Source organism: Abramis brama (genome assembly GCF_963993115.1).
Source record: "Abramis brama genome assembly, chromosome: 15".
NCBI lineage: Eukaryota > Metazoa > Chordata > Actinopteri > Cypriniformes > Leuciscidae > Abramis > Abramis brama.
The window spans coordinates 8769589-8783478 of NC_139977.1; the positions used below are offsets into that span (position 1 = coordinate 8769589).

General features: G+C 36.3%; 1 protein-coding gene across 3 annotated transcripts in view; it reads right to left on the reverse strand.

Annotated features, from left to right (window-relative positions):
* Nucleotides 1-13890, reverse strand: part of kif4 (kinesin family member 4) — a 102117-nt gene that overhangs the window by 66724 nt on the left and 21503 nt on the right. For all 3 annotated transcript variants that reach the window (XM_084137533.1, XM_084137532.1, XM_084137534.1), the window contains exons 6-8: nt 9345-9511; nt 7219-7313; nt 1572-1691 (exon numbers count right to left, since the gene is read on the reverse strand). In XM_084137533.1, the coding sequence (XP_083993659.1) occupies nt 1572-1691; nt 7219-7313; nt 9345-9511 (382 nt within the window). The remainder of the gene's footprint in view (nt 1-1571; nt 1692-7218; nt 7314-9344; nt 9512-13890) is intronic.

Sequence of the window (13890 nt, forward strand, 5' to 3'; positions counted from 1 at the left end):
CATTCATTCAGGTGTGTCACCTATAGCCACAAGAAAGAATGCAAGAACATTGGTTCACAGTTGGAAGCATCTCAATTTTTTTATTTTCACAAATTGTGCTTTCAAATTGTATAATATCCAAGGAAAACATGTCTAGTAATTGTGCAGTTAATTCTCATACTGTATTTTCAGTTTTGGAATATGTATCCTCTCCCCAAATTTGTCAATAATAAAACACAATAAAAATTATTTAAAGAAAAGGCTTATATTTACCTTTTAAAATTTGTTTACATCTACCTTGTAAATATATATTTTTTTATTAAAAAGGTTACAATTACAACAACAATTCAAGTGTAATCTTTCTTTGTAAAAACTAAAGTATACATTTTATCATACATATTTCAAAGTTAAGGATTCATTACTTTGAACATAGCCTACATTGACAAAACATACTATATTTAACATATTAGCAAAAATTGGCAAACAAAAGCTTATTTGAGGAGGCAGATATTTTACAGTAAAAATGTGTAATCTATCCAAAACTAGTCAACGAAATGTTGTCTTTCATATGTCTCTAACATAGGTCTTTCATTTTTATTCTAAGGAATATAAATGTTAATTTGCAGTTTAATACGTTGCTTATACAAATACATTTTATTTCAACATATTTCAGTCGATTTTTACTCATCTCAGTATAGCAATACAGTTTGGTAAAAGCAGATCATTCATTCACACACAGAAACGCGAGTGTGCGAGCTGTGGTAAACAGCGTGCATCTCTGCCGTTCATTCATTCACACAGAAACGCGATTCACTTGAGAATGAAAAAAACTTACTACAGTATTCCATCCGTTGCTCCTCGAAATACCAGCACTTCTGAGGTACATTTTCCATTATTATTATTCCTCACAGCGCTGCGAGACGGTGTAAACAAGTACAATGATCTGAATAAACTTGATGTGTTTTCTCGAGCTGATATGGGGGCGTTCACAGATTGCACGGATTGCCTCGTCATTTGCGTTTGAACAGCGCGCGCTCTCTGTGGGCGGAGTCACATTAAAAATAATTAGCTGAGATGAGAACGACTGACATCTCGCTCTTTTCATAAAGATTACATAAACAGAGAATATTTGTTTTTTTATAAAAATTACTTCATTTAAAGAAGAGAATTCAAGCTCCATGCCTGTGTGTCTGGTATGTCTGTTTGACTGAGTATTCGCTGAGTTATGGTTCATTTTCGGACGCGTTTCAGAATGGACTTCACTGACAGAGTGGAGGCAGAACTCGCATCATGTTTATTTTTCTTTATTTGGCGAAAAGCACAACACTTTGTTTTTATTGTGAGTATACACAAAAATAATACACACTTAACAGGATTGATTGATGTATAACAAGCATATAAAATAAAAATATATATTATTTTTTTCACTGATACGGAAAAAAACGAGCCTATCGCGCCGGCGCGATAGCCGACCCCAGGGGGTTAATCGCACCAGTGCGACCAGTGGGAAGAATGAGTCTAGAGCCCTTTAAAAGTTGTAGTAAAAAAGTGATTTGATGAACAACTGACTTTATGGACTAAATGAATCTTACCCTGTAAGAGGCGCGTCAGTTTGGAGTCCCTGTATGGCACAAAGGTCCCCTTCTTGCTTTCATCACCGAGTGCACTGATCACATTCCCCAGAGACAGCAAACCACGGTTAATGCTGATTCCTGTGAGACAAATGTTATCAAGAATGTGTTTAAGGAATAGTTCCTCCAAAAGCTAAAATTCTGTCATTTACTCACAGTCATGTTATTCCAAACCCATGAATGACTTTCATGGAACATAAAAGTAGTTTTGGAGAATATCCTGACCACACTAAACATCATGCAAATAAAAATACCACCAATAATGTAAGCAAGAAAGTAGTTAGATGTGTGACTTAATTGCATTTTTGTAACATTTCATGAGTTCATTTGCCCATTTAGGTAATCTTTAAGCTATTGAGGTTGAACTTCTTTGGCTTGCTGTCCACAGTGAAAAAGAATTGAGAAAACGGCTTCAACCCAAGCTCTGATATAACCATAGGGACTACTAGTGCTTGGAAGATAAGAATGGGTGACAAGATACTTATATTAATAATACTGTTATACTGGCTATACTGTACATCCAGCGCTTTACAGCTGTTACACATACCCAGCACTTGATTGATCGATCCTGGTTAACTACTTCACTAAAGTGCTACCACACTGCATTTTTCTTTCCTTCCTTTTCTTTCGATTTTAAATCTCCTTTTAAAATATCTCTTGGATCCGTTTTGCCTCCATTGCCATTTAAACAGGTGCAACTGCGTAGCTTAATGAGGGTCTGCAAATTAGTGCCTAATGAAAAACTAAGCTTTAAACACGTTATTTCCATCATTACATTGGAAAACACAGTAATTTCTGTGAAGCTTGTGCATAATTTTAGTTAAAGCTGTTAACTTAAGTCAAGCAAAATATTGTAGGTTTTTTTCTATAATAACTAGGAAAACCTGGATTGGTTTTCCCTAAAGCCCCTTACACACTGACAATGTGTCCCGTGACAATGTGGATCGTTTGATTTTGGTTCATTCACTCTGCCAGTGATTTTCTTGGAATCCGTGCATGCGTTCACACAAATCCCCTAAAGATCCAGTAAAGACATGTGACATCAGGATGTGTTTGTAGACATTTTTCCGTCCTTCCTTTGTTCCTTGATGAACACAAACTTTCTTTGTTAATGTGCAACGTGAACATTGATCTGCATTGAGTCGCATGACGACACACCCCTTCGGACACTGGTCCTGCTGAATGCTCAAACAAATACATATTAGACATGTGCCGGTATTCGGTAATGCGATAAATCGCGGTAATGAATATGCACAATATTGTTATCGCGGGCACTTCAAAATACCGTGAAAAATAATAAATCAGAATTTATATTTATAGAACGCGCATTAGCTTATTTTCCATCAACCGCTTAAACACTGCGTATATGCTGCGCGAAACACGTGCGCACTCTGATGTAAACAATCCCCACATGAAGCACTGTGTGCATGCAGCGCAGTGCGCACTTTAGTCTAATGTAAACAATCGTCACATGGAGAAGCATGGCGGAAGGAGGAACACTGCCGACGATTTATCCCCCTTCTAAAAGCAGGGCTGTCAACTCTACACATTCAGCGTGAGACTCACGCAATCGACACTTTTCACACGCTCTCGCGCCACACATCCATTTTCTCACGCAGAGAAAAATCACGGAGCAAAGAGGACACCGACACCGACAGACTAGACAGAGCAGGTTACTTTTGATATGAAAAAAATTCTCAGCTCTCATGTTCTGTGTCCATTTTATTACGAAATTCAGACAATAAATACCGTTTTGGTGCTTGTAAATGTGACGTGACCGATCGCTGTAGCGCCTCAGTTCAAGTAAACCGATCATCTGTTACTTTTTATTTAAAGATACAGTACAACTTACCGAAAGGTATTTATGCCTCATACATATCGATCAACCAGTGTTTTTCAACCACGGAAAGAGGTCAATAAAACTGCAGGTGAACAATTATGTCACAGAACGTTACATTTACCTCAGGAAAGCCATTTAATGACCAAACACGTTAGTTGACTAGAAAAAATAGCTATAGAGAAGAGTATTTTGCTAAATATGTGCACTATATTACATTTGTATTATATTTTTACTTGTCATAATTTATTATATAGAAGCCAAATTGTATTTAATTTAATTTGTTAATTTTTAACCTTTAATAATTATAGCAATTAAAATATCGTGATAATACCGTATACCGTGATAAAAGCTCAATCAATTAATCGCAGCATGAAAATTTGATACCGGCACATGCCTAATACATATGAAATGCACAACGACACACCTAAAGTCGCTCACGCACATACGCTGTTGGCATCGAGCCTGGAGAAATGTAGCCACACCTTTGATTGACTTTTCCACATCTTTAGGGTATTTTGTGTGTGTGTGTGTGTGTGTGTGTGTGTGTGTGTGTGTGTGTGTGTGTGTGTGTGTGTGTGTGTGTGTGTGTGTGTGTCTCATACGAGTATGTGCACGGAGAGTTTTTGTGTGTGTGCTCACGTCTCATTGAGTAAGTGCGCGAGTTTGCACTCGCAAACTCTACACACACGACAAATATGAAGAAGCACTTGACAGTGCACGGAGTAAACATAAGAGCAGAAAGTTGCTCCATCTTCGACTGGTAAATGAAGAGATACTTTGTTACACTGCCGTTCAAAAATTTGTTGGTTAGTCTGAATTTTTTCTCAGTAAGGATGCATTAAAGTGATCAAAAGTGACCTTAAAACGTGCAATGTTACAAAAGATTTCTGTTTCAAATAAATGCTGTCCTTTTAACATTTTTATTCAAAGAATCATGAATGACAAATTTATCAGTTTCCAAAATATTAAGCAGCAAACTGTTGATTTCTGAAGGATCATAGTAATGAAGTAATGATTTTGAAAATTCAGCTTTGACATCACAGGAATAAATTACATTTTGAAATATATTCAAATAAAAATAGATTTTAAATTGTAATACTATTTCACAATATTACAAGTTTTACTGTATTTTTTATACAAATTCAGCTTTGGTGAGCATGAGCTCTTTATGAAAAAAAAATTGTTCCTTTGTGCTTTTTTTTGTTCCTTTGTGCACTGGCTAAGGAGCATGAGTCAAACTGAAAAAATAAAACCAAAGATTTTCTGAGGTAATGTGTTATGCAATATTGTTAAAATGGATTTCATAAAATTGGTATCGGAAAAAGTATCGTTCAGGAACCGGTATCAAAATCAAGGTATCTGTATCGAAATTTTTTGAACGATACCCAGCCCTATTGTTTACACAGGCAGCATTCTGGGACTGATTCCAGCAATATTACTAGGTCCCCATTCCGGGATCGATCTTTCCTTTTTCTGTTTTGAATGCGCGCTCGCTTTTCACTTTCGCTATTAAATCCGCTTTCACGCATACCCTGTGCATATAGGCCTATAATTTGCTGGCATAACGGAGACGCTATCAATATTGCAGGGTATTGAAATGGCTTTTGAAAGCCCACCCACTATTACTTTCACTTTTGTGATAACGCCTAGGGAGCAGTGGCACGAACTAGGGGTGTACACGATACACTCGTGTCATGATTCGATACAAATCGCGATACTAAACTCATGATACTATTGCGATATTTTAAGCCAAAATAAAGATTTTTATTATGTGGGTCCTATTATCAGGACCCACAAATATTCCCCCACTGAATTATTATACATTATATTCAACATTATATATAGTAATTGAACGTAGCAATGTCACTGAAACGTAGTACTCGCGCTTTCAATACAGGCATTTGTTGGATTTAGACAAGCCGCGCACACACACACAATCTCCCGGTGCTTTATATGTCCCACCTCTCCAGCTATTAATGCACTATACATATAATAAACCATCTAAAATGCTTTGCATAATGATATGAAGGCATTTAAAAATGACTATTCCCAAACTGTAGGCTAAATGGTTAATTCATCCATAAATTATTCTGCATGCCATTTCCTCACGCTTAGTGTTTTTGCGTGACACGAGAAAACATGTCTAACACCAACTACTGCAGCAAGCCTAGTATATATTTCTATTGAATATGGATGGAGCAACCCATTTTGTTGGAAAATAAATCATAAAAGTAGTTTATTTGTTGTTGTTAGGGGTGGGTGATAACGCTATATCACTATATAGTTATTTCGCTTTGAATAAAGTTTAGGGCTGTAATCTCCCAGTCGATTAGTCGATTATTTGGTTGATACGTTGTGGCTTGACCAAAATTCTGATTGGTCGATTTTTTGCCGCGTTTGTTTCATCAGTTTTGCCGCGTCATCAGGTGGAAAGCACTAATTGCTAATGGGGGTGTTTTCAGAGCACCCCTGTTTCACAGGTAACAGTCTGTCTTCAGAACACCCCCCTTGTTTTCACTTCTTTTGGATTAGCCCAACCCACTGGAGAAGAAAGACAGATTGAAGAAAGTAGGCTACTAGAAGGTTTGCTGAATATTATTACTTGATCTGTTTTTTTTAATAAATATATATTTTTTTTATTAAAGTGGACGTGCCTTTTGTGTTTAAGAGTAAAAGCTTTAAGTTAGTCTATTCGTGTCTCAGCCGCGAAGCTAAGCTCCTATGTTCAGCCTCGCTTTGTGCGCGAGCTGCACAGAGCGGCTGAAATGATAGTGTCTGTCAGTTATTATAATACATATGACAAAAACAATTGTCTAAATTAGGTTGCATATTCCTTAAAAGTTATTGTGATGATATCACTAGTTGACAACACAGTACTATTTTCGGAAATCATAGGCTATGATATTGCGCAGGTGCACGTGATGCAAAGCTAGAGCCAACAGACTCGTGTGTCAGACTCATTTCAGTGCAAAATAATTAGGTCAAAAACGATTTAATATACTGCAAATAGCCTACTACAGTAGTTTATGTTTATAATTCATTTAGGTGGACAACAAGGCTACCAAGTACTGCGCACAAGTACTTCCTAACGTCATTTTTAGTCGAAAATTTCAGGGCTTCAGTCGACCAAGATTTTCTTTGGTTGATTACAGCCCTAATAAAGTTATAATAAATTGTTGGTACCATTGAAATTTCATAAATCTCATCACCAATTTCAATATCACAAAAAACAAATACTAGCAGAAGTATAAAAAAAAAAACAGCTCACTGAAGTCAAGTTAAAAAAAGAAACAAATAAACTGATTACTAGCAATAGGACAAAAACTACAAGAGAACAAAAGACAAATAAAACACCTACTTGAAAAACATCAAGCACTAGAAAAAAAAAAGAAAGACAAAAAAATAACTACCAGTTAATCGCGTCTGCCAGTATATCAACTACCCCTAGCTGTGTTGTGTTTAAATTAATAATACATTATTAATATAATAATAATATATTAATTATTTATCCCAGTCCCTGTCCATTGTAACTGTGGACATCATATTCTGTAGACTTTTTCCTTTTGTGTTGCACAGAATTCTTATAAAAATAAATTACAATTTTCTTTCTTAGGTGAATTAATTTACACCCTTGAGTGTAAAAAAAATAAGTCATAAGAAATGCTGGCATGGAGGGATCCCATTGAAAATGCAAAACTATTAACTTTATTTCAAAATTAAGTAAATTGGCATTAATATAAATAAAAATGGATTTTTGATTGCACTCACCCTCTTTGAGCCGATCTCCCTCTGCTTTAGTTTTTTTTTGTCTTTCAGATCCAGCGAGATCCACCAAGTGCAGTTTGGACACCATAACATCATTCCTTTACAAATAAATTATAAAAATATATATATATATATATATATATATATATATATATATATATATATATATATATATATATATATATATATATATATATATATATATATATATATATATATATATATATATATATATAAACATTTTAGTTTTCTACATTAGCAGTTCACCATAATCATTTTTAGACCTGCATACATTTTCTTTGAAAATTCATTTTACCTTTACTTCAATTAGCACCTTCTTGCATCAAAACAACAAAAGCTTATCACTTTTCTCATGCGCATCTTTCAAACACAAGCTGTATGTCCATTCTAAATAGGGCTGCAACTAAAAATTATTTTGATAATCGGTTAATCTGTCGATTTTTCCTATTAATCAGATGAAAAATCTAACAATCATTATACATTAAATTAATTTCGATCCATTATTTTAAACAAAAAAACAAAAAACAAATAAATAAATCTTCCACATCCTGCCCAGTGCTGTCCTCCAAACAGTGTGTAATAAAGCCTATGAATAGGGGATGTACCTATGTAGGCTATGCTGTGCATAAGCAAAAAAAGGTTATAATACAAACATTAAAATAGTAAGCAATCAGTTGATTTAAGGTTTAATATGTAAAGCAGAAATGAAAACAAAAGCAAAAAAAAAAACTTTTACGAGGTATGAAGAACACAAACAATCCCTTGTCTGAATAGTTATATTAATGGGTTATTCTAACAATAAATATTAGGGGTGCAATATATCGTGTCACAATATATCGCAATAGAAAAATGCAACAATATGTATCGTGGATAGTGACAATATGTATCGTGGATAGTTCACCCAAAATAAAAATTACCCTGTGAGAAAAAATTGAAGTGTTCAGAGTCAGTACTACATTAAACTACAATATATTATGTTGAATATAATGTATAATAATGGGGGAATATTAGTGGGTCCTGATAATGCTTATGTTATAAGTCTTATGTTACCAGTAAAAAGTGGCCTACATTATTTTAAATATATCTAGCCAGTGACAGAGTGCAAGCATATTTGTCTAAAATAATTCTGTATTGTCAGGTTCAGAATCATGAATATATTTATTCTGGTGTCACCATTGTCCATGCCTATTCATTTACACCCACAATGTTATATCAAATTTAGCATTTAATCAACAGTACATTTTTTCTTAACCTTTTATTATATGTCTTGGAGTATCGCAATAATATCATATCGTGAGTTCAGTATCGTGATATGTATCGAATCATGAAATTAGGGTATCGTTACACCCCTAATAAATATGATTACTTTTGTTACATGTAGAATTTTAAAACCTACAATTTCTAACAAAAATGTTTTAGCAAAATGTGTATTTCAGTCATTAAAGTATCAGTCAATAGAATTATTGCGCTCCTGTTTTATTGCGCTCCGTATTTTTGACACGCATGTGCGCACCAGCGCTTGTCTATTGAAGTCTGTGAAGTTTAGCAAGACGTTTGTCAGAATATACAAAAAAATGGAAATACTCGTGGGACTTTCTAACATTTACAGGTAAGGATATAATCATAAAGTTATGCGCTTAGGAAAACACGTGTCAGATGCATTGAACAGCACACACATCTGTGAAAGCACGACAGGGCAAGCGCTTGCTGTTGTTTTAAGTGCTTATAAATATAAAGCATTCTCATGTTTCTGACAATTAAATCATGTATCTTTCCCGGAGCAGCTTACTCTGTGTCCTCCGCTATTTTCCATATGCTTTTTGTCCAAAGAAATTGGTTATTCACCATTGTAAAGCAACTTGCACAGAGTGCTGACACGATTAATCGATAATCAAATTTGTTGTTGATCACTTTCATTATCGATAATTGTTTTTATCGATTAGTTGTTGCAGCCCTAATTCTAAATATATAATCTTGTGACAAATTAGCTAGTTTTCTCCAATTTTATAAAACCTTAAACATCTTATACAGCCAACTGTCAAATTTGACAGCCTCCAAACAACTACTTCAAGTTGCTTAGTTTAACAGCATATGCCAAGATTACATACTTGTCTCCTTTGCGTCGCTGCTCCAGTGATATGGTAAAAATTGCATGTGAGCGAGATGAGGCTGCATTCATGGCTGTTGAGCCCACTGTTCGTGCAGAGTTTCCCAACTCAAGACAGCTCACCATCTCATGAGCGGTGAACACATCCTTTTCTGTCAGTCCAACAATCTACACCAAGAAGACCGAAAACAAAAACAGACGCCGGTGGTCATACAGGGCACATGAGAATTAAGGATGTATTTAGAGACGATAGCCTTGTGGGTAGCACTCCAACGCACAGTGCAGTTGTCTCTAGGAGGTAAGCCCAGATTTGTGGTCCACTTTTCACTCGCCCACAATCAGGGTCTGAAATGAACACCCACCCACCCACCCGCCAAATGTGGGTAAAAATCCACTGTGACGGGTAACACATCAACACACTACCCAATTAGGTGGGTTATGATTAAAATATTATGCTTCATCACTATGCATGGTATCACTATCAGAGCCTTTCCCCTAAAAGGAGCCTCAAATATTAGCAAAACTACACGTAAAGAGGGTCGCAGACTGAGAAATGACACGTTTCAAATCAACACATTGTCTTCTATAACTGTACACACACCAGCGGTGCCCAACTACGACTCCAGCTGTTCAAAGTCATGCAGCACCACAGCATCGCTCAGTTTTCCTTTCAAATACAACGAACTGTCCTGATGCAATTTGTTGAGGCTCCAGTTGATCTTTGCTGATGTTGTCTTGATAAGAGAGAACCAGAGGGAGTCAGAGGATCTTTGTTCCCTTTGGAGGGAATTTCTTTACGACCTTTTGTTCAAGCAGGCCTCTGAACGTCATTTGACTGGGTGTTTAACCATAGAATCTTCAAGATTCTTATAATACTAATGCGTCACAAAGCTAGCAAAATGTAATGTAAATTTACAAAAGGGGACGAAGATTGGAGTTTATAAAGACTAAACGTGCTACACATATGATTTTGGTTAACCATAGTATGCAAGTCTGAAACATTTATCCGAAAGAGTTTAAAAGAGAGAATGAATGCATGGGCCAAACCACATAAAAGGAAAATCATGAGATGGGAAAATTAGATGCATGTTATACATTTCTCAAGTGATTGTATATAGAATATATAGGATTAAAAGTAGGGATGCACCCAATACTGAGTTCATGTACTCGTACTTGCAAAAATGCTCCAATACCAACAACTGATACCAGGCAGCGTTTGTACACTTGTGTCCAGACAAAGAAACACTGACAACAAAAGAGTATAATGGGGATCAAAAAAGGCAGTTTATGAAGTAAATGTATCTTATTAGTGGAATATTAAACGAAATATGGTAACACATAGCTAGGGATGGACCCGAATATTCGTTCGGTGGGTTGGTATTCGATTTGAAAATTTGACATTCGAATATTCGTTGTTTTTTTTGTTTTGTTTTTTGCACACCTGGGATCCCCCGCAAAACGGTTCTCATTCGCGCTTGAATAAGGCCGGCGACACACTGGCTGCGTGGCGTGAACACCTCAGCTGCGTGGCGTGTCCGTTTTTAATTCGGCTCCCATGTTAACAGGTTGGAGTTTGCACACTGCCTGCGTGAGACACGCAGGCGCGGCTCGAGCCACGCGGAAAACGTGTGCATGCTAGAAATAGAACCGACGCCTAAGTGTTCCAGCAATGGGAGTGTTTTCTGGCTAGAGCGAAGAACAGCGGAGTTTGTATGGACCGAAGTGCATGCCTGAGCTTGTGTTTTGGGTTAAGCTGCGTTGCTTTGACATTGTGGAAAATAGAATAATAGAAACAAAATGTATTAGCCTTTTTACCTGTTATTATCAATCTAAATTAATCTCGTTTTTAATTTAACTTAATTTCGTTTTTCTTTATTTAAATTTCATTTTTCTTTATTTAAATTTAGTTTTTTCTTTATTTAAATTTAGTTTCTTTATTTAAATTTCGTTTTTCTTTATTTAAATCTACCCTTTACTGTGTCAGTAATTTGTTAGTCAGAAAAATATTAGACTACCTTAAAAGTATTGCTTAAGTTAACAGACCTGTGTGTGCGTTTTATATCACTAGTGCAGTGTCCGTTCTCGGAGCATATAAGCCCTGCCCGCGTGAGGCGTGCCGCTTTCTGCTCGCGCTGTTCTGTAGTTTACTAAAAGTTTATTAATTATGAATGTGTCACGTCTCGCGTGTCCATCTATATTGCACCAAATGCGACACTGCACTCCCTTGAAGTCGATTGGATGAACGGTTCTCGAAATAATAAAAATGCAAACAGACATACAGACACAGAGATTCCTGCCTTTATTAGAGAGAAGAATATGTTCAGCCCCATCTCTCAGAAGCTTGTTTAAAAATATATGAATAAAAAGTAAACACTGTAACATTGCACTCAGTAATCTGGTAATATTGTGCGCACTGGTAATCATATTTTTTCAAATAAAAGACAAGGTAACGCTAATATTACATACAACACTGAATATGTGAATATGACATAGTATGGAGCTTAAAATATGACAATTTGATTTGAATTTGAATTGTGTAAATTTGAATTATTTACAAGTGAAATCTAACAAAATTGAATTTTAGGTGGTAGTTTAAATAGTTCTGAATTTGATTTTTTTTAAACGAATATTGAACATTTGAAATTTAACAAATTGAAATGTTTTTATGGCTGAATTTTATAGACATGTATTTTTAAACAGCTAGTTTTTTTGTTCTGAATTCATATACTGCAAATATTCAGTTTAAAAAAAATACAGATTCAAGTTTTCAAGATGAAGAAATTCGGAACTTCAAATTCAGTTTTCTAAAATTCAAGTTCAAAAATTCAGATCTTACAGAAAGTAGGTCACAGGTCATCCACAGGGAAGAGTAAAGGATCTCAGATAAGTCGAACAGAGCATTTTGGCTGCACTGCAGTATTTTCTGCCGCAAACGCGGTGGTGGTTCAAGATAATCCATGCATCTTTTGTTCAGTTGTTTTTTTATTTAATATTAAGAGTAGAAAAATGAGAAAACAGCTTGTGTATTAGATTTCTAATATAATAATAGTCCGCTGCAGCAGTTGCACGGAGCTTACAAAACGCGTGTATTGCAACTATAGGCTACATTTAATTTTCTCTTCAAACAACTAGACTAACGAATGGCTCTGTACAACAGAAGAGCCTAGAAAGGGATTTTTCTCTGTGTAGACCAGCAGTTGGTCTGAATTTGCTATAACCTATAGCCTATTTTCTGGACTGTATAGGCTAGTGGTTCTCAACTCCAGTCCTCGGGACCCGCTGCTCTGCACATTTTGTATGTCTCCCTTATTTAACACACCTGAATCAGATCATCAGCTCGTTAGGAGAGACTCCATGAACTGAACTGAGTGTGTCAGATAAGAGAGACATACAAAATGTGCAGAGCAGTGGGTCCCGAGGACTGGAGTTTTATCATGAAACACGCTGTGATTTATTCCAAAGTGACTCAGGCATATAACATTAAATAATCTAAATGTTGACTTTCAAAAGTAGGCGCGCCAAGAAGGCTATTCTCTGTATTTTGGTTCATTTTTGATGTGCGCCAGAAAGATCTAAAGAGACAGAGACGCGCTAAAGCAGCGCATCATGTTGTTTTATTTATTTCTGGCGTTACTTCATATCGCAGACTGCTCATTATCAAAATGAAACAGTCAACCAAACATATAAAAAGTTATTCTGCCTAATTTAATTGGTCTGCTGTACAATATAAAGGGCAAGCTGTGCCGCACAGTCCTACTTGTTATTCCAAACATTTCCCTTGCTGTAAATACGCTGATTTAGCCTTTTAGTTTTATGATGTAGGCCTTGTGTGTAGGCCTGTCGCGATAGTCAATAAATCAATTAATCGCATGATAAAAAAAAATGAGCTCGATAATTTTTCCGGCCGCGATAATTCCATTTGCATGCTTGTTTGTTTTCCTCGTCTCTATCTCTCTCTACCAAAGAGACTGAAGGACCACTCTCGGTTCCTTCGCGTATATGAGGAGTGAACTCTCTTGTCAGTTGCATGGTCTTTGTGTGGGGAGGCGGCGCGCGGCGCTTGTCAGTCACATGGTCTTTGTATGGGAAAGCGCCGGCGGGACTGCTTGCAGCGACTGCCGGGAGAGAGAGAAGACGCTGGTTGTGAGTTGGAGGGAAAAAAAAGATGGAATTGGTTTCAAAGCCAAACGCGACAGCGTGCCCGATCTCATGAAAATGCGTATCTATACAACGAATGTTATTTCTCGTGCCATTTATACGCCAAAAATAGTTTTTGCGTGCATATGATACGCGATTTTATGGCGTGTAATACGCACGCACTCCTCACCCCTAATCCTAACCAAGTATTTTCAGTGCGTACACGTAATAAAGTGCGTCTCCGTCTTCCCGACAGTACACAATCACTCGGGCGTTTAGTCCGAAGTAAAGTAACAGGAGGACAGTGCAAAATGGTGTGATATGGCCTGTTGAGGCTTTTTTTAGTTGTTTACAAAGGTCCTAACTGGCAGTTTTGCCTGTTATGGAATGTATCACTATTTATGTCTGAG